The 20,989-nt window shown below is 43.3% G+C and overlaps 1 protein-coding gene across 2 annotated transcripts in view; it reads left to right on the top strand.

Annotated features, from left to right (window-relative positions):
• Positions 1-20,989, top strand: part of ATR (ATR checkpoint kinase) — a 94,885-nt gene that overhangs the window by 16,390 nt on the left and 57,506 nt on the right. For both annotated transcript variants that reach the window (XR_012906227.1, XM_075937650.1), the window contains exons 6-17: positions 3,594-3,782; positions 4,006-4,235; positions 4,802-4,954; positions 5,481-5,679; positions 8,366-8,625; positions 9,636-9,826; positions 9,940-10,040; positions 10,922-11,093; positions 11,842-12,012; positions 14,372-14,566; positions 15,408-15,593; positions 18,180-18,272. Coding sequence is in view for 1 of the 2 variants with exons in the window: in XM_075937650.1 (XP_075793765.1) it covers positions 3,594-3,782; positions 4,006-4,235; positions 4,802-4,954; positions 5,481-5,679; positions 8,366-8,625; positions 9,636-9,826; positions 9,940-10,040; positions 10,922-11,093; positions 11,842-12,012; positions 14,372-14,566; positions 15,408-15,593; positions 18,180-18,272 (2,140 nt within the window). In the remaining variant the exon portion in view is untranslated. The remainder of the gene's footprint in view (positions 1-3,593; positions 3,783-4,005; positions 4,236-4,801; positions 4,955-5,480; positions 5,680-8,365; positions 8,626-9,635; positions 9,827-9,939; positions 10,041-10,921; positions 11,094-11,841; positions 12,013-14,371; positions 14,567-15,407; positions 15,594-18,179; positions 18,273-20,989) is intronic.

Raw genomic sequence — 20,989 nt, 5'->3', positions numbered from 1 at the left:
AAATGTGCAGAGATCATTTTGTGGATTAAATAATTATTTGCCAAATTTAATTTAAAGTAAAAAAGGGATATCTTTTGTTGCTCGGTACATAAAACCAAACAATTTTTTGTATAGCTATAAATTAAAATAGCAAAACAGAGAGTGTATAATACTTTAAATTGTCTGTTTTGCAGTCTTTATGTGAGCTTGTATGTGCCATACACAACATATAACCCAGTCATATTTGTCTGGAGTCTCAAATACTCCATGATAATATACTAGAGGATTTACCTGTTGTTATCCAGGTGCTTGTGGGGACTCGGGGTAGGGGCTAGGAGGTGCAGGACTCAGGCAGAGGGTAGGAGATACAGTGCAGGGGACTTAGGGCAAGGTGTGAGAGATGTGGCAGGGCCAAGGGCTGAAGGCAGGAGTTAAGAGGGCTCAGGGAAGGAGGAGATTTAAGGGGGCTCAGTAGAGGGCTGGGAGGTGGAAGGTCGTACTGGGACAAGCTGTGGTGAAACTTCTCCAGCTGCAGCTTCTGAGGGGTCAGGACTGCATTGGTGACCCCTCCCAATTGGATCCTGAGAGTGCAGGGCTGGACTGTCTGACACCGAACCCTGGGAGCAGGGGCTGGTGGCTCCTCCTGGGGACCTGTGCTGCTCTTCCCAAACCCTCCCTAGATAGTGGCTCCTGGCGGAGGGGCCGCCTAGGTCCCGTGACTGACCAGCGTGCCAGCTCCCCTCCCCTGGTGGCTCCTTATGGGAAGTGGGGCTGGGCAGCCTGGCCCACCTGCCCTCTACTCGTTGGGAGGTTGAAGCTGGGCTGCCTGGCCCCATTCCCTTGGCCTCTACTTGTAGGGGTGGGGAGGCCTGGGCTGGGCTGTCCACTCCCTGCTAGCCTCTACTCTGTGTGGGACAGGGTGGGGCTGGGCTGCAGTTCCCACCCCCTTCCACCATTTGCGGCAGGGAGAGGGACCTGAGGCAGGGCCTTGCTTCCTGGCCTCCCTGCCTCTTAGCTTGTACTGGCAAGGGCTGGGGCTGGGCTGCAGTTTTTGGTCTGCCACACCACCGGTCTCTACTCACAGTGGGGGCAAGCCTAGCTCACAGTTCCCAGTCCTCCCGTCCCCCAAGCATCTGGGCTGGCCATGTTTTCTGCCCCTCCCCCAACATCTCCAGGCAGGGGACCAGGGCTGCATTGCCTGGCTTCTGGGGTGGTCCTGCGGGGGAGGGGGCTGCAACGCAGGGCTGGTGGCCAGGAGGGCTCCGCCTCCATTCAGCATTGCGACCAAGTGCTGTGGGGAGGGGTTTGGGGCAAGGGGACCGCTTACCTGGTTCGATGTCAGGCAGGATGAGGAGCTCAGGCCGCAGCTGGCCACTGTCTTGCTGGAGTGGGCATCTCCCTGTGGTCACTGCAGTATATCTCTTCCCTGCTCTTACTACTCCCTAGGGGCACTCAGCAGTATTGTTATCCTCCAGTCTGTCCCCTCCCTTACCATATTATGGAAAACAATCCCATTCTAGGCACATTTTCCTGGCACAACAAACCTTGACCTTGCTTTAAGTTAGGATAAGAGGAACCTGCATACTAAATGTGGTGGTCCTAGCTCTTATTGTTTAGGAGAAGTTCTTGAACAAACCGACTCATAGATGGACAGACAGACTGATATACCTTTCTGAAATTATATATATGAATAATTCACATGTATTTCATTTTTATTTTAATACTAGCCAATTAGTCCGTCATAAGACGGGATTTTCAGGTCTCTCCTCCACGTCGGTCTTCTCTCCTGAGCCTCCGGTCTCTCGCTCCATCTCTCTCTCTCTCTCTCTCCTCCTATTGCCTCCCTCCCCCCCCCCCGCTTTCCTCCGCCTTTTGCCTCTCTCTTTCTCTTCTCCCCCTTCTGCCTCTCACTCTCCCTTTCTCTTTTCCTTCTCCTGCCTCTCACTCTCTCTCCACTCCGTCTCTCTTTCTCTTCTCCCCCTCCTGCTTCTCACTCTCCGCTCTCCTCTGTCTCTGTTGGGGATGCGTGCTCATCCATGCCTCGTCTCCTGGGCGTGTAAGTCACCGTCCCACTCCCCTTTGCCTCCCGCCGAGGAGCTCAGTTGACTTTTGCGCCTCTCAGCCGGGCTGCGGCGCAGGAGCAAGTGGTGCAAACAGCCTCTCTTTCTCTTCTCCTCCTACTGCCTCGCCCTCTCTCTCTCTCTCTCTCTCTCTCTCTCTCAGCTCTCATCCGCCTCCTGCCTCTCTCTCTCTTTCTCTTCTCCCCCTCCCGCCTCTCACTCTGTGTTTCTCTTCTCCTCCTGCTGCGTCTCTCTGACTCTCGCTGTCCTCCGCCTCCTCCATTCTCCTCTCTTGTCTCCTCCACGTACTCTGTGTCTGCTCCTCTTTCCTCCTTTTGAATCCGGCGCCCTTTCCTGACGTCAGAGACGCACGCTTGTCCAGGCCCCCCCCCCGCCTCCTGGCTGTTCCCTCTGGGCAGCGCTGTTGCCTCCCGCCATGGCGCTCGGCTGACTTCTGTGCCCGTGCTGTGTGGGGAGCGCGGACCCCAAACAGCCGTTTGTGCTGCTTGCTCCCGCGTGGCAGCTTGGCTGAGCAGCGCAGAAGTCAGCCGAGCACCACGGCAGGAGGCAACAGCGCTGCCCAGAGGGAACAGCCAGTGTTACAGAGTCACAGACATTGGGCTACTATATATATGATACTTAAGTAGGTATTCATAATTTAAAAAATACAGTTTTGTTCCTATCTAAATGTATGCATTATTTGTATAATTGAATGACTGTTTTAGATCCTGATTTTGTTATTAATGATCTAAAGAGACCACCAAAAATGTATCCCATCTAAGGAGGAACATTAACGCACTCCATTATTCTGTTCTCTCAGGGTATATCTACACTAGCCCCCTAGTACGAACTAGGGAGGCTAATGTAGGTATTCGAAGTTGCATATGAAGCCCGGGATTTAAATATCGCGGGTTTTATTTGCATCTTCCCGTCCGGGCGACGTTTTTAGATCCGCCTAGTCCGAACTAACTGCCCGCGGCTACATGCGGCAGTCAAACCTTAACTCGAACTAAGTCCTTAGTTTGAGTTAACTGTTACACCTCATGGAATGAGTGTAACAGTTAACTCGAACTAAGTCCTTGGTTTGACTGCCGCGTGTAGCCACGGGCAGTTAGTTCGGGCTAGGGGGATTTAAAAATGCGCCTGGACGGGAAGATGCAAATAAAGCCCGGGATATTTAAATCCTGGGCTTCATTTGCAACTTCAAATGCCTACATTAGCCTCCCTAGTTCGATCTAGGGGGCTAGTGTAGACATACCCTCAGTTACTTACATCTTTGATCCATGATAACCCTTTAAAAAGGTGATTGTATCTTCTACGGCTGACGTTGACTTTTTCAAAATAATTAACTAAACCTTTATTTCTCATGAATGCATATTAATGAATACTTCTGAAGTTGATATTTTGTTCTCTCAAAATATAAGAATTAAATGTCATTTTTTTTACAACTACATTTTTGCATTCAAAACTGGCTAGTTTGAGCATTGTTTACTTGGAATTATATGTTGCTGAACAAATACTTTTAAAAACTAAAAATAATGTGGTTAATTACAGGCTTAGTCCCATGAACATGAAAACAAAGAGTACGTTGTGGAATGCAATAAACAAAAAAGCTGCCTCCTTATTATTTCTTCTGGAGCAAGATGCTCTGAAAGCAGACATTCTTCAGACTGTAGAAGGGGTCGCAGCAATACTACGACTAGCTGCCTTGTGTACAGTTCATTGGTCTGAAAATTATAAGAGGTAACAGTTTCAAGTTGACACCTATTGGTGTCTTGTAAATATGGAATTACTCCTTTGTGAACTTGTGTTAAAGAAATAAGATTACCTGTGTATTTGTCATGCAACTGCAGGAAAACTGCATTTTGAATAGCTGTATTTTCATAGATAAGACTTTTGGTTATATTTTAGGAAAAAGTGGTAACATTATGACGATCACATGATTTCTAAATCTTTTCCTTCGCAGCCTGGATCATAAAGCTGCTCATATGTGTAGTGTAAGCAGTCATAAACGTAATGCTGCTTGGTCTTCCAATTCTGAGGTGAATGTACAGCTGAGCTGGATTTCTTCTGACTTTGTCATGAGGGTAATCACTGCCTGCAGGAGCCTTTTGGAGTCTGCTGCTCAGATTGCTAACATGGAGCCAGTGATTGACAGAATAGTGAAAATCTTTGATGCTTTATTTTATATGCAAGGTGAGAAGTTGTTGAAATTAAAAGCTCTTTCTTGAATTCTGATACTTTGTAAGCTTATAACTGCAGAGAGAAGTTGGTTTATTGTGATGAATTAATTTATTAAGGTCTGGAGTTTGTGCTTGAACTTAATGCTCCACTTTTCATTGTACACAATAGGAATACAGGTTGCAATAAAGGCCGTCCCATGAGCTGGAAGTTGGCAGGGAGATTTTTCTTTGTGCAACCACCTTGAAAACGAGTAAACTGTATTTTCTTTTTCATTCATGTGTGCTTCTGTTTTTTCTGTTCTTCTTCGAACAGAACCAGTGTGTGGACAGTGAATATGCCTAAAAATGAATTTTGTAGATTTTACTTTTTGCATAACTTTACAATGTTTTGCTCTAATACATCATTGCTTCACTATTTCAATTCTAAAATGCAGAATTCTGATATATGGGTGGATTGTTACTGTATTTCTTTATAGGAAAATAAAATGTATTCTATGTAGCTAAATAAGAAAGTATATTCACATTCATTTTATAAACCACATAGATTAACAAATATGATTTTATGTGGATTTTCTCTAGTAAAAAGCCATCTCAATGATCAGACTCTTGAAAATTTATGTGGAATGTTATCTCTACCATGGATTTACAGCCATTCTGATGACTCTTCTTTCAAGCTGTCTCCTTTCAGCTCTGACCTTCTAGGTCTGAGTCAACAGGTTGCAAATAGTTTCTGTAAGTATTGATACTATATTAGAGTTTTTCTACGATTGCACATTCGTGTATTTATTATATGGCATATACATTGAGGTTCATTTAATATGTGCTCTATAAACCCATTTGTTAGTGACAAACAGAAAGATTACTTTGGTATGTGCTAGGTCTTACCTATCAATTTATGTTCAAAATACTAAATTTTAATAAATATTCTAGTGTGTAATCTTCTGAATTTGAACTGATGTATTGTTGTTTCCCTGAATATCCAGTTAGCCTGATTCAATAGAGAACAATGAATTGGCCAACCAAATCCTCAAATCTGTATCTCCTTCCAAGAGGAGGTATTTACAGTGCCAGAAAGCTAGCTGGTTCCTTATGATTTATAACAAGTGGGGAACGTATAGCCTTCAGCTTGACAGTATATTTTCTTTCCGCTAGTTTGTCTTGTTCTTTCTACCCTATTGGCAACAGAAAAGAACGAAATAGTATTCAAAGCCCTTTGTAACGTTAATTTTTTGTTTTGTTTATTTTTTCTCCCCCTCAGCACCTCAAACTCAGTCACATTGTGTATTCCTTCTGTCTCTGTTCCCAAAAAACGTTTGTCTGGAGTGGAGAAAATGTGTTTACCATTGCGCACTACAGAGTTCTCATGAAGTCATCCGAGCTAGTGGTGTTAAAGGATTCCCTATCCTCCTGCATCAATTAAGTGTGAAATCCTTCAGCATAATTCCCAAAAGTCTCTTGTATGTATTAGTGCTGCTTTCATCTTTCTGATTACATGGTTGAAAAAGAAAATTACTACAGAATGTTAGTGTTGGTGGATTGTTATTTTATTATTTATTTACACAATCGAAAATCTACTAGGAGTCTCTCAGAACATATGAAAGAAATAGTCTTTGCCTGTAGATCTTAGTCTAGATCAGGCCTGGGTAAAGTACCCTTCATGGGTTGGATCCAGCCTGCGAAGCCGCCAGATCCAGCCCACGGATGCAGTGGGGGGAGCCTCAGAGACTCTTTGCCTGCCCCCCACATGCTGCTGAGAAAAGCAGCTGTTGTGAACTTGTAGGGCTCTGTTTTAACAGCTGTGAGCCTAGGGGAAGGAGGAGTGGCTGTGGGCACTGCCCCCGCCCTCAGCATAATCCTATTGGCCAGTTTCCAGCCAATGGGAGTTGTCTGTTGTCAATCGGCAGCTTGTGAAGCAGCCTCCCCCTCTCCCTCAGGCTCCTAGCTGTTCAAAAGCCACATGGCCCCTGCACCCAACTTGGGGACAGGGCAAGTAGGAAGTTTGCTTGGGAAGGCTGCTGGATGGGAGTCAAGCAGATAAGTCTCCCGGTCAAAGCCTGCCTATGGCACCCCAACTCTTTGCCCCGCTACCACATACAACCTAAAACCTCTGCCCCATATCTCCTCCCAGATCCTGCATGCCAATCCCCTGCCCCATGTCACAATACAAATCCTCTGCCCCCCTCCTGTACCCCAATCCCCTACTCCAGGTCACAACCGAAACCCCTGCAACCCAGTCTCCTGCCCCAAGTCACAACTCCTTCCTACGCTAGGTCACAGGCCAAACCCCTCCACCCTCTTCTGCACCATAGTCCCCTTCCCCAGGTCACAACCCAAACCCCTGAACCCTAGTCCCCTAACCCAGTCACAACTGCTTCCTTCACTCAAACTCCCTCCCAGACCCCACACCCTCTCCTGCACCTCAGTCCCTTAATGCAAGCTCCCTTCTTCACTCAACCTCCATCCCAGAGCCTGCACCTCCTCCTTTAGTATGGGAGAGTGCGGCCCTTGGCTACTTTCCAGATTCTTGAAGTAGCCTTCCATGAAAAATTATTGCCCACTCCTAATCTAGATACATAAAAACAAAGATAGGGAAGGGGATCATTGTGCAACAAAATGTGAAAGAAGTTATGCTTGTGCTTCAACTTTTTATACATGTAAGTGGGGGAATGGCCCTGCTATTGTGGGGAACTTTCCTGGCTTCTCTACTACCCCGGTGAAATGGACCAGGGAAAGGATCTGAGTCCCCACTGCCACTTCTTTTACCCAAAGGCCTCCCTGACCCTGAGGTCTCCCCTTCCACTCTCCTGAGTAGCAGAATCCACGAAATTTCAACAAGGCTGGGCCCAGGTTTTCTGGGGTTTAATTCCTGACCTTGTAGTCACTTAGGGCAGGGGCTAAGGTGTCCCCACTCCTGGGTGCTCTCTTTACACTGGATACTTTCCTGACCCACTGATTATTACATACGGTTCAAAGCTAATACAATTTATTAAACAGAAACTGATTAAAAAGAAAAGAATAAGGAAAAAATGAGAATGGTTAAAAGAGAACACGCAGACCCGCTCTGTGGCACGGGGACATCACAAACAGCAGTCTGCGGAGTGTAAGGACAGTTCACAGTCTGTTCCTCAGAAGTCCCAGAGCTCTTTCTCAGGCCCTAGCTGTGCTGCAAGGGGTGGGGGCTGCAGGTTGGACATGCTTGCTCTGGCAGTGACCACACGACTTCAGGCTCTAGGTGGCAGGACCCTTCTTTCAGTTGGAGTTACAGTCCCTCTCCAAGTCTGGCCTTCAAGGTCTCTTGGCTGGTGGCGTCTCCCTGCCCAGAGCCTCTCTCCTCCTCCACTCCACTTTTTGCTGGTTCAGCTGCTCACCACACCCAGCTGCAGATTATGCTACTTTGCCAGCCTCCAGCTCTTTGCATTGCTTCTCTGACTCCTTTGGCTCTGGTCACTTCAGGTCTGCTTCTTAGCACAGGATCTGTGCTCTTTGGGCTATATGGGCCTCTGGCACTGTCACTGCAGGTCTGCTTCTTAGCACAGCTTGAACCCCTTGCTGCTCTTCTTAGCTCTCTCCCCTTTTTCTCAGAGACCCAAAAAATCCCAGCTCACATGGAGGATGGAACCTGGCCTCCTAATTCCCTCAGTGGCCTGTCAGACCTGTCAATTAGGCTGACCTGGAGTGTTGGCCGCTTCCCATTGTCCCTGAGGGACTGTCAGTCTCATGGACCCTTCCCCTTTTGATACTGGGAGCTAGCCAACCAAAAACCCCCACTGAGTTTTGGTAAGGGGCTAACAGTCTCCTTACATTGTGTCCCATTCCATTTTCTTACACTCTGTCCTCCCAGGGACCTGCCTTTCCCTGCTTTTTAACCAGTTTTGCATGCACAATGTGCCTATTCCTGTGCTAGTTTGCCAGATTAAAGTTATCTTTCTCCACCTCCATTCTACATTATCCACCTACATGGTAGATTTAGTAAGTTTGAGGCAGTGACAAAAAAGAAAAACACAGCCATTTTAGTGAGCAACTATTTATGTAAACACTTAAATTTGTTAAATATATAGAAATTTTTATTGAATGTATTACATATAAAATGCAAATGACTATTTAAGTGATGTACTGAAGATTTTTTTTCTTCTTTCATTACAGAGACCAAATCAATGATGTATCTGAGTTAGTCATGAAGGCTTGTGCCAGTATTGCTGGGCAATTAGCTTGCTATCTTGCTGGGACCTTTAATTTAAGTCCTTATTTAACAGAGCCTGATATTGAGCATGTAACTTACGATATTTTGTGTAGCAGCTTCACAGTGATCTCTTCTCATGAAAATACACGTTCAGTTAAAGTCTCCATTTTCAAGCCATTTTTTAATCTTCTTGAAAGCAAAATACCTAGTTCAGTAAAGCTAGGTAAAGTGGTTTTATTTTTTTCTTTGCCTTCATGCTCTTGTGTAACATTCTAAAATTACTTCTTCTGTCTTTTTTTGCCACCCAACTTCTATGTTATATTCCTTCTATCAGCCTGGAACTTGTACAATAGGTAAGAAGAAGAGTGTTTGCTCATGGCTTGACAACACGTCTCAGGTGTCAGACCTGTGATACTTTGCTGCTGAGTGCCTTCATCTCCTGTTGAAGCCAGTGGGGATTGTGGTTGCTTAGCATGTAGCACTAAAGGGCCCCTCCTTAACTGTTAACTTGTATCTTCTATTTTATTCCTTCTACTAATTCTGCTCTCTAATTCTACTCTTCTTTTGTCTTTTTCATCTTCCATCCTATTTTCCCAGACCTTATTTGCTTTCTTTTAAATATGTTATACATTAATACTAGACCTTCTCATTTAGATCAAGCACTTGACTTTTGAAATGGTTGATGAATATGCAACTTTCTAGAAGCAAAATTGTACTCATGATCTTTTCCATTGTTTCTAGCTGACAGAAGCAGAAAAAAATGGATGCTTATCATGTAAAAGCTTCTGTTCCTCAACATGTAAAATTGACATCTTACTATTTTTATTAGCTAACATATAGTCAGCATTTACAAAATTGTAATGGTGATGCAGTGTAAGCAAATTACAGTCACTTGTGTACTTCTGTACATCATATTGGCTCAACAGGTGCCACTATAAGTATATAAACATGAACTTTCAAGCATGGTTAACTTAGTATCAAATGTTTATTTTAGATGTTAAGTCCAATTAAATTTACTATCTACTGTTGTTACTTTTTGTGCACCTTTTCAGTGGAAAACTAATATTTGGTATAAATCTGAATTATAAATAGCCATTTTGTTTGACACTTTTTAATAACTTTATGAAATATAGAACAGTCTGCTTGATGTTTTTATATATTATTTCATCATTATTTTTTCTGGTACATTTTACAAAACTTTAAACACTTAACTTCCTTTTCCTTTTCCCTTAGCATTTATAGAGAATATACCACATCTTTGCAAACATTTGGACTTTAGAGATGATGAATCTGATATAAAGATTCTTATTGGAGCTTTATTAAATCTAATGGAAGATCCAGACAAAGATGTAAGAGTGGCATTCAGTGACAATATTAGGAACATATTGGCATCCTTGGAGTCTGAGGAAGGATTCATAAAAGAGGTGAACTCATGTTTTCTTTACTGATGCCAAAAATGCAAAACTTTTACAATAAAAACAATCTTGTTTTTACTAATGAGTTGAATCATTTCTCCTTTTCAAATTTGTTTTTTCAGCTTTTTGTTTCAAGAATGAAAGAGGCCTACACAAAAGCTAAATTATCAAGAAATAATGAGTTGAAGGATACATTAATTCTAACAACAGGGGATATTGGAAGGTATCTTTTGGTTGTATGTTATATTTTGAACATTCATAAATATTTTCGGTTTATAGTTCCGAGACTATTGTTCACAACAGTGAATACAAAAATAAGTAAGAGTCCTCATCTTTTGAAGATAGATCCACCAGGCAGACCCTAGCAGCTGTACTGAACTTTGGTGTATTTCCAGGGGCTCCATATGGAAGAGTCTTCTGTCATAGGTCCAGTTCTGTAGGCTAGGGCTCAAGTGACAGTATTTTTTTTTCTTTAGAAAAAGATAGCATTATACTTAGATTTGGAAGGATTAGATTTTTATTGATAAACATTGATTTCACTGTACATACACAAACTGACAAATTATTTCCATCTGTAATTATTGAAATTTACAGATGGGCAAAATTTGAACAAGTAAAAAGCTGCTTGCGAACTGGAGCTTGGTTTAAGGATATGTACTATGTATATTTTGATGTGATATTGACAGTTTGTGTTTTAACTATTAAATATTTAACTTTTTAAATCTCATATCTACTATCACTAAATAATTATTATCTGACACTTCCATGCTTTCCTAAAACTGAAAATTTAAATTGATAAAATAAAAAATGCTGAATAATAAAGATATTATCCTTCAAAATTAATGTTAAAAGTTGAATTCTGCCAAGCTTAATTATAAATAGACACATTAATTCAAAGTCTTTATACTAAATGACTAAATTCTATATATTCATATTTGTTGAGATCTTTATCAAAGCATCCATTTTGTGCATAGTGGGAGGTTATGTAAAATACAGTGACAAACTGTGTTTTTCATGGTAACCTGCATATGTTAAAGTAGTCTCACAAGTGTTGTAACTAGCATCTCATGCTAACTAATTTTTTTTCTGCTCACTTTTTGAAAGGGCAGCGAAAGGGGATTTGGTGCCATTTGCGCTCTTGCATTTGTTGCATTGTTTGTTGTCAAAGTCAGCATCTGTGGCTGGAGCGGCATATACAGAAATTAGAGCACTGGCTGCAGCTAAATCTATAAAACTGCAAGCCCTTTTCAGTCAGTACAAGAAGCCTATCTGTCAGGTAAGGAGAAGGGGTATTACTTTCGGGAACATGTATTGCTAGGTTGAAAGGAAGAATGTTGCCTCACATATGATTTTGTGTGGTATTGTTTTCCCCATTCATTTTTAAAAGTAGTTCTGAAAGTAAAATTTACAAAAATATTCTGTTTAATGTAGAGTACAAACAGGAGGAGTCCTATTCGACAATCAATTTCTGAAAGAAAATGAAACCTTTAAAGGAAGAATAGGACTTTTTGACTTTTGATTGGATTTGTGACACTAGAAGTGCCACTGTCTTATCCTCTTATGTCCCAGCTCTCTACTGAAATAGTAGAATCACACAATCTTTTGTGTTATATGGCTCGCTCCCTCATAGGATCTACTCTTAAAATTGTTACTGCATTTGACCTTTAACTTAGAAGTATAATGTGACAGTGATTTTTCCCCAAAGGAATTTAAAAAGTTATGGTTTTCCTCAGTTTTTAAATATTCCCTACAGGCAATAGTATAACATCAATTTCTAGCTACCCAACATACCATCTTTAAGTTTTTCAAAGTAAAAATTTTAAAGTACAATTTGAGTATCATCAAATGATCCATGGTTTTCAGTTTGAGCCGTTCTTAATTTAATATATGTAAAAGAAAATGTAGCTAGGATGCAAGAGAAGCTATAACTTTTACCCTTAAATGCTTGGCAGTATATTGTTCAGTGTGGATTTTCTGCCCTGGAGGTGGGAAATTAATATTGAAAGTTACCTTTTAATGTTTAGTTTCTAGTGGAATCCCTTCACTCCAGCCAGATGGCAGTACTTTCTAATACTCCATGCCAGAGTAATGAGCTGCAAAAACAAGAAGTTGCTCATCAGAGAGAGATGGCCCTGGACACCTTGTCTGAAATTGCCAATGTATTTGATTTCCCAGATCTCAATCGCTTTCTGTCTGTAAGTTGATAATTCTTTTTTATTTCTGAACTTTGGAACTTGGATGTTTTTAAAATTTTAATGAAAGATTCACAGGAAGATGATGGAACTCTGGAATTTGTTTCTTAACCCCTTCCTTCTCTAATTGTTAGTAGATAATTGGGATAATTTAGAGTTGCTGTTTCTGGCTGCTCAAGCAGCGAAGGATCTGTTCAATCCAGATGTTGGGACATACTGATCTGTGTAGCGATGTTAAAATGAGTTTAAGTAACTGTAACCACAGAAAATTACAGTGGTTACACAGTTACATGCAGGGTGGCAGTTGGCTCCCTGGGAGTGGATACATGTGGGGAGTTGGCTTTTAAGCTGGTTCCTTGCACTTACTGGGAGCCTGTGTGTAACTGTGAAGATTAACTAATGAGCCTGGGCTTATTGGTTAACCATGGACACGGTTACACTTTTATATCCCTAATCTGTACTAGTGGTTCAAAGTGCCGGAGGACATGTACTACCTAAGTATTAAACAAAAGTACTCATTTGCTCAAAATATTTATTGGCTTTTGCAGCTTCTGAGTAGATAAGATGTTTTTTGAGCCTTCATTCGAGATACTTTTTTTTCCCCCTCAGCTCTAAGTAATCTTATGATCTCTGTTTTTAACAGAAAATACTAATATGCTGTAGTTAGATGACATCTTCATTTGTTAACACTCCTCCCCTTCCCCCCCGCAATATAAACACTGTTGGTTTTCTTGAAGGTCAAAGGGCTTGTGTCTATTTCCCTGACGTAGGGATGTGAACAGTTAACCAGTGGGAGCTAGAACAGAGCCCTGCCTGCCACGGGCAGGTAGCTGCTCCAGCGCAGTCCCTGCCTGCGGCAGGCCTGGGCACAATGCAGGCAGGGGCTGCTCTGGTGTCCCTGCCAGAACATCCTCTCTTTGCGGTGGATCCAGGCGTCCCACAGGCAGGGGTTGCTCTGCTGTCCCCCCACCCCCTCCCCGCCTGCTTGCACTCCTTTAATCGCTTAACCCAGCGTTTCTCAAACTGTGGGTCGCGACCCCCAGGGGGGTCATGACCAACTTACAGGGGGGTCGCAGATGGATCTGGTTTTTTTTTTCGTTAAAAAAATTTGTCTCCCCCTGCGGGCTCTGTCCAGTAAAAAAAAAAAACCATGAAATACTGGACGGAAGCCCGGCGGGGACAATTTTCCCCTGACGGGTCTAGTAGGGGTAGGGGAGTAAGGAGCGCCACAGAGTCTAGTGATGGGGGAGCAGAAGGGGGCAGTTGCCGGGCGCCAGAGCACATGTTGCTCTGGCCAATGTGAGCAGCAGAGACTGGCAGCTGGCTACGTGATGCTTCTCCTACACGCTGTGGGCTGAGGCAGCCCAGCCAGGCTTCAGGCGCAGCCACTTTAAAAGTAAGAGTTTCCTCTGGCTTGGGGGGAGGGAGGAGATTAGATTGGAGCAGGCTCCCAGACCCTGAGGCTGCCTGCCTCATGGGGAAGGGGTAGTGTACTGGAATGGGGGGGACATTAGCGGGCCTGCATCAGGGAGAGGGGGGAGCACTGGATGGAGGAGGTGCTGGGGGGCCTGCCTCGGGGGACGGCTGGGTGCAGTCCCAAACAGGACAAAGTGGTGCAACTTTTGCTGTGCAACTTTAGCTCCCCCCCCCACACACACTTTTTTTTTTTATTTTGCCTAACAAGTTGGGTGGGGGTGTTTGTCACACACATTCGTTTAGCATTTTAGGAGGTCGCAGTATCACAAAGTTTGAGAACCCCTGGCTTAACCAGTTAAACTATATTGTTAACTAGTTAAACAGGATTTTACATACCTATCCTGAAGTTCAGACTAGAGGAGTATGACTAGCGGTGCACACCAAAGTGCTGTGCTACAGCTTCTTGTATTGATGCTGCAGGTGTGAAATATAAGTTCCTAATTTGCATTAGTGGTGTCCCGTTTGAAAAGGAGCACAGCCAAAGTTTTCACACAAGTTCAAACTTTTTTTAATCCGCATTTGGTTTGTTGGCAGTGGTGAAAAATGTAACTGTTGAACATGATTAGAGTGGAGTGTTCTGGCTGTGTTTTTTTGTTTTTGTTTTCCTCCAGATTTCCTTTTGTTGAAAGATTATTTAGACAAACCTGAACATTTGCTTGCCATTTGATGGATTCATATCTCCTGTTATTGCAGCCCTATGAAATTACTATTTTTCCATTAGTCTTTCCATAACTAAGAGATATTTTGCTTTCTAGTATCCTTGTTGATTCATTTTCAGTAAGTCAGTCTTAACTCAAGATGATAGGTGTACAGGTATATTTTCATATTGACATTCCAAGGTTAGATGCAGAAATTTTCTGTAACTGTTGTATTTTTAATTTGTCAGCGAACCCTGCAAGTTCTACTGCCCGATCTTGCTTCCAAGGCCAGTCTTGCAGCCTCTGCACTTATTCGAACCATAGCAAAACAGCTGAATGTAAACCGAAGAGAAATCCTCATCAACAACTTCAAATACATCTTTTCCCACTTAGTCTGTTCCTGTTCTAAGGATGAGCTCGAGCGAGCACTTCACTACCTCAAGGTAACTTGAGCATTTGCCAGCTTATTAAGAGTAATAATGGATTACAAGCTAAAGATATCTTTTTCTCTTTAAACACAATAAAGTAAAACCTGTGTTATCCGGCACACCTGGGGATTAGGGTGTGCTGGTAACCTAAAAATTCTGGTTATCTGAGAGGGTGGCGGGAGCTCTGTGGGGGCCAGGATGTGGTATGTTGGGGGGGGCCACAAGCTGCGACGGGGGGGGGGGGGGCAGGATTCGGCCTGGTGAGGTGGGGTAGAAGCCAGGGGGCAGGAGGTGGAGATGGTGGGGGCAGGAGCAGCGGGGGAGTGGAGTGGAGTGGAGGGCTGGCCTGCCGGGGTGCCAAGAGCTGAGATGCTTTCTGCTTGCTTCTGGATGCTGTTTGCCCCTCCCCCAGGTACATGCCACACACTCTTCTGAGAAGCAACCCGGCACGTAAAGGGCTAGTTTCCTTTTTGTTGTTTCGTTTTGCTTTTCCCAGTATCAGAAATTTTCCGGTTTCTACAGCTTTCTGGATGCTTAAGTAGTGCAGATTTTACAGTATATTAAAGACATGTGAGAACTTATTATATTAATTTTTTTCTTAAATATATTTTTGTACATAGAGAATAGTTTTGTCAGCTTATAGTCCGTTCCTTTTGGATTTTGAACATATGGGTTCAGAGCTGACAGCTAAATTCAGAGCTCGGCCTTGGAAGATATGAATTGTCTGTCATATGACTGATTGGAAGTTTTTCCTTGGAACTATTGGACTCAAACATTCTGTCCATAAGACAATTACCGCATGTAATATATTTTGAGTATTATAATTTTTTCCTCTACCATTGATATTGATTTATAGAATGAAACAGAAATAGAACTTGGCAGCTTGCTGAGACAAGACTTCCAGGGATTGCATAATGAATTATTGCTCCGTATAGGAGAGCACTATCAGCAGGTCTTCAGTGGTTTGTCAATATTGGCTTCATTTGCATCGAATGATGATCTGTATCAGGGTCCCAGAGATATAACATCGCCTGAGCTAATGGTAAGGAGAAATAAATTACATCTCTTTTGAATTCAACAATTCCATTCTCTGCTGTGAGGGAGGGGAAGGGAAATTTGGTACATTTTGAGCACCTCTCAAAAATTTGTCTGTATATAAACAATTTTTTCCTGTGGAACGACAGACTGATATCATCACATCACTCTCCATCCACAGGCTCCACCCTCACATGGGCTTCCTGCCTGGATGCTGTTCAGGGACTGGCAAAGCCGTCTGGCAGCCTAGCCTGGGCAGATTCCGTGTCCCAAGGGTCCTACTTGCTCAGCTCTGGCCGCAGCCTTTTGGGTGGCCCGTCCCTTGGTCCAGGGGCTGCTTTGGCTGGTGCAAGGCCCAGTCATGCTGGGAACGGAGGCAGGTTTCACGCCCTGGGGCGCACAGCTTGAGACCCAAGCCCAGCCCATCTCCTAAGCCCAGACTGTCTCCCTCCTGCCCAGCCATGCGTGGGGCTGCAGCAGCGAGCAGCGCTTCTGCAAGGCAGGCAAGGAGGCACCCAGCAGCACTGACCTGGGCAGCCCAGGCCCCTTATGCCTGGTGCTGCAGTTTCCCCTTGTGGTTGGAGCACCAGTGCTGGCTTTCCACTGCGACAGGAGGGAAGGGAGAGAGAGAAAGCCCAAGCCTCGCTGTGCAGGGAAGAAGTGCTTTCTCTCCCAGGCTGGTTAAACAGAAGCATGATGTCTGGAGGCTTTCCCTGCACTCCCATTGGCCAGAATCCGGCTAATGGGAGTAGTGGGAGGCTGAGCCTAGGACTGGCATGGGGCCCAAAGACCAGTAAGTGCCTCGCCAACTCCCTCATGCCCAGACCCTGCACCCCAGCCCCCTCACCCACCCTCTAAGACCCTGCACCACTAGCTCGCTCCTGCCCCTGGCCAGACACCCTTCCCTCACTGCCCTCACCCCACTCCTGTCCCATCCCCCCTTGCCAGACAGCCTACCCCCAGCTTGCTCCAGCACCCTACTTCCCACACAGACTTTGCACCTTCATTTCTTCCTGCACCTCACCTGCTTCCCAGATCCTGCAGCCCCTTTCCTATGCCACTCACTGGAAGCCCTGTCACACATACTACACCCCTCATTTTTGGCTTCCCCCTCCCAATAGGGTTGCCAGGTGTCCAGTATTAACCCAGACAGTCTGGTATTTTCAACTCCTGTCCGGTAAAAAAAAATCAGAAAATAATCGGACACCTAATTCAGTCAGTCTGGTATTTTATGGGTTATTTTCCCCCTGCCAGGAGGCGAAAATACCGGACACCTGGCAACCCTACAACACACTCAGCAACTGGGCCCAGCCCGGAACCCCTGCCAGGCCCCCTGGACAACACTCTCTCCCCCCACCCCCCACTTACCTGGTTCCGCAGGGGCTTGTCTTGTGGTTGGAACAAAAAAACCAAAATGGCCACTGGCAAAAAAAAGCCTTTTCTTAAAGGGGACATGATGATTTATTTTATTTTATTTTATTTTATTTTATTTTATTTTATTTTATTTTATTTTATTTGCTTAACTGCTGTTGGGGTCCCTTTTTGTTTTTCTTTTTCTCAACAACTTTGGTCTCCCCCCTTTTTTTTCTCAACAGAACTTTTGTTCGGTGGTTTTTTTGGGGGGTTGGGAGGGGGTTTGGTATTTTTGGTTAAACCATCTGGCAACTCTACCCCTCGAGTCTAGGGGGGGGCCACAAAATCCTCTGAACCTGAAACCCCAGAATAGTTAATCTGGAGTGAGGTGTTTAAGCTGGAGGCTGAATCAGTGAAGGTTGGGGGTGTTTGGAGAGGCTTTTTTTTCCCTTCTCACTTGTGTGGTCTCCAGCTGATTTTTCTGCAGGTCAGTGGCCCCGACCCAAAAAAGGTTCCCCACTCCTGCCATAAATAAAGACAATACTGAAACTTTTTTGTGTTGGACATAATATTTTACTTTATTTAAAATGAAGCCTGGCTAACAAAGCCCCAATCGGGGACCAGTCCCCATCTGGCTGCAGAAAGGGCTGGAGGCGCTGAAGGCAGCCCCACCTCCTGCAGTGGCACTGGTAGGCAGAGAGGCCATGATCTGGGCTGCAGTGGACAGAGGGGGTTGGCGAGCATAGTGAGCAGGGGGCACAGCCCACTAGTGATATATAAAAACCTGAAGAAATGTTTATATTTCAGTAGTCTACATTAAATAGAACTTGTGTAATGTGTAGATAAAACACACAAATAGATATTAAAAAAGCACAGCTGTTGAAGACTTCCATATAATTGAAGTAATAAAATGGCATATGTGCAGCCAGTGATAATTCTTTTTCAAAATAAATTATATATATATTGGCAAATCTTTGTTTGCTCTTTGGTGTGTGGGCTAAATTATCTCAATAGAGTCTTTTTTTTTATTTTACCATAAAGATGTACTTACAGTTAAATGTCTTTCCATTCACTTTATGCAGTCAGGCAAAATGTAAAAGCTGACATTATTAAAAATTATCAATATGCGGTGAAACTTACTCAAACAAGGAAATAAAATGGATAAATTGTCAGTTGAATGTTTAATTTCTAAATATTTCAGAATGTCTTATTGGTAAATGTTTATTTTACATTTTTTTAGGCTGATTATCTACAGCCTAAATTGCTGGGTATCTTGGCCTTCTTTAACATGCAGTTACTGAGCTCCAGTGTTGGCATTGAAGATAAGAAAATGGTGAGTGAACATGAGTTTCAACAATAAAAGAAGGACAAGTATTTGGTGTTTTCAGGCAACACGATGACCAACACAGCAGGCTACCTTGCAGGGATTAAATTGATTCTTTGAAAGTGGTATTAAGCTCATGGCAAAATCTGAAAATCTGCAATTCTGAGGCAATACCTTTTAGCTATGAGAAACGTGCCAGGTTCTCTTTTAAGCAGCCTCCTCTAGCAAGTGAGTGGTGCTGACAGTTTCTGCAGAGAGTTGCTTCCAGTTGAAAAAAAATTGCTGTCTTGCCAAATCTAAAGGTCACCTTTGCATTTCTTTCCTGTCTTTGATTCTGTAGAGTTCTTGTTGAGATACTCTCATCTTTTTACCTTATATGTCTCTGTCCTTGCTTGATTTGCATCTTAGCTTTAGTGAACACTCCTTCCACTTTATCTATATTGACTCCTCTTCTTCTCCCTCCGTGGTGTTCCTAGAAGTTTTTTCTCCTGATTTCTCATCTTGCTTCCAGGCTGATAATTCTCAGATCTTCCTTTGGATGTTTCTTCTTTAGTTTGGGCTCACATTTCTTCCTGTGTTCCTGATATCTCCTGGATGTTCTGCCACTCTCAAATGTAACGCCTCCGCTTCCTTCACCATAACCATTGACAGATTTACAATTTTCCTAGTCATTCAAACTCACTGATCCAGTTCCACATGGGTTTTATCTACTAGTCTCTTGTCAAATGTTATTACTCTCTATACAATTTCTAAAATCTGCCCTCTCTTCTATCCTACTGTTGATTCATGATAGGGTTCTGTCTCTCTTTTTTTAATTTTTTTTTTAACTGCTGTAGCTACCACTTCCTCTGACGTTATTGACTCTTTCTTCAGTCTGTCAAACATATTGCCTGTAAAGTAATGTTTTTGTTGTCACCCTTGCACTCCTTTGTTGGTTCCCTGTTTATTTGAACATCAGATTTAAACCAGTTCTCACTTTCTAAGTGCTGCATAAATCTGCCCCTACTTACATCTCAGACTTTGTTTCTCCCTCTTCTCCTGTCCTAAGTTCTGCCTCTGTTCCACTGAAACATTCCATTTGCATCTTTTATGGCCCTTTTTTTTTCTGGAATGATCTCTCTTTGTAGCAAACATCTTCATTCTCTGTCTTTTAAAATCCATATTTTAAAATCTGTGTATTTCATCTAATTTTCATGGTTTACTTCTGAAATTATTTGTATATCCTTCCTTGCCCTAACTTACTCCCAAATGTCTCCTTCTATGCTTCATACATATTTAATATTCTTTGTTTATTGTAATCCCTTACCTTTCTTTGTCATTTTGTTTCCCTCTCTCTTGCCTTGATGAGCTTACATTCTAAAGTAATCATATTTTTTATTTGTGTAATGTGCCATGCATACTAAGGGCACTAGATTAGTATTAAACAATCCTGCAGCATGAAGACTTCTTGTGAGGAGGAAGTAAAATTTGGGGAGCCTGGAAGATTTTTTCCCTTTTATTACACATGCTTACAGAAGGTAATGTTTAATGGAAAGATTACATGGATCTTGTGAAATGCAAAAAGAAAACTGTTATGTGTTCTGTTTATACCATTTAGCACAGTGTTTCTCAAAATGGGCCCATGGACCCAGTGGGCGGCTCCGTTTTGTTTTCTTAACAGGCTCCACAGCCACAGAGTCTCTGACCACACTGCTTCTCATGGCTCCCCTTGGCTGCAAATGGTGAACTGCATCCAGTGGGAGCTGCGAGGCTCTGTGGCTATGGAGCCAGTAAGCAAACAAACTGGAGCCACCCATTGGCAGCTCTTTGAATGGGCCCGCGACCCTCTTTGAGCAACACTTTATTTATCAGAAAGATCGTGTTTCAAGTTTTACAGGGAAAAAGTAAAATGAATATTTACTTAAGGATTTGTATTTCCATTCTTTTATAAAAGAAGTTTGCTAGTCCTCTGGTTCTGGTTCTCCGAACACCACGTGAAGAATAACTGTAAATTCTCTAATGGTGAAAGCTTATGGCTCATATTCTTATTGTTGCAAGCTATTTTCTTGAAAGAGAAGAATTCATTGTGATGCTTATATAATGGCATGAATACAGCATCATTATGGACATTCACATACTTCTCTTTGTATAATTCTCAGTAATTTAATAAAGTATTACACTGGAGAAGGGGAAGTTTTGAAACATCAGTTGCAGTTCTCCTCTGGTGTCCTGTGGTGAGGAAGGGCCTCCCTGATTCCCCACCAGATCATGATTTGGTTTGCCAACAGAGTCTTTCCCTGTTCGTGGCACACAGGGCATTCTCTAAATAAAACAAAATAAACAGGGTAATGAAAAAGAAACAGGGGTATCTTAGGCAGTCTTCTTTGTCACCTCTTTTAGGGTTTGGCTTATCTGCAGGCATAATGTCTTTAATTAGGGTTGGGGTCTGCCTCCAGCCCCTCCTTTTTAAGTCAGTTCCACTTTAAACTTGCTCGGTTCAGAGTCACAAGGTCTGTGACTACCTTCGTCTTTAATGAGCTGTCCGTATAGCAGGGGCAGGCAATAGTTTTTGAAGGGGGGTCCACTTCACAAATTTCTGAAGTGGTTGTGAGCCACCCCGGAAGGTCGCAGGCCAGGAGGCTTCCTGTGCCCCCTCACCCAAAGACCCTGATTGGCCTGGGGGTGGAGAGAGCATGTGAAGTCTTTGCCCCCACCCTCCAACGCCTAGAGAAAACCACCATCTCCGC

The sequence above is a fragment of the Pelodiscus sinensis genome, chromosome 10, assembly GCF_049634645.1.
Source record: "Pelodiscus sinensis isolate JC-2024 chromosome 10, ASM4963464v1, whole genome shotgun sequence".
NCBI classification, from domain to species: domain Eukaryota; kingdom Metazoa; phylum Chordata; order Testudines; family Trionychidae; genus Pelodiscus; species Pelodiscus sinensis.
The sequence above is the reverse complement of the archived record's forward strand: the minus strand, read 5'-3'. Positions and strand labels throughout refer to the sequence as shown.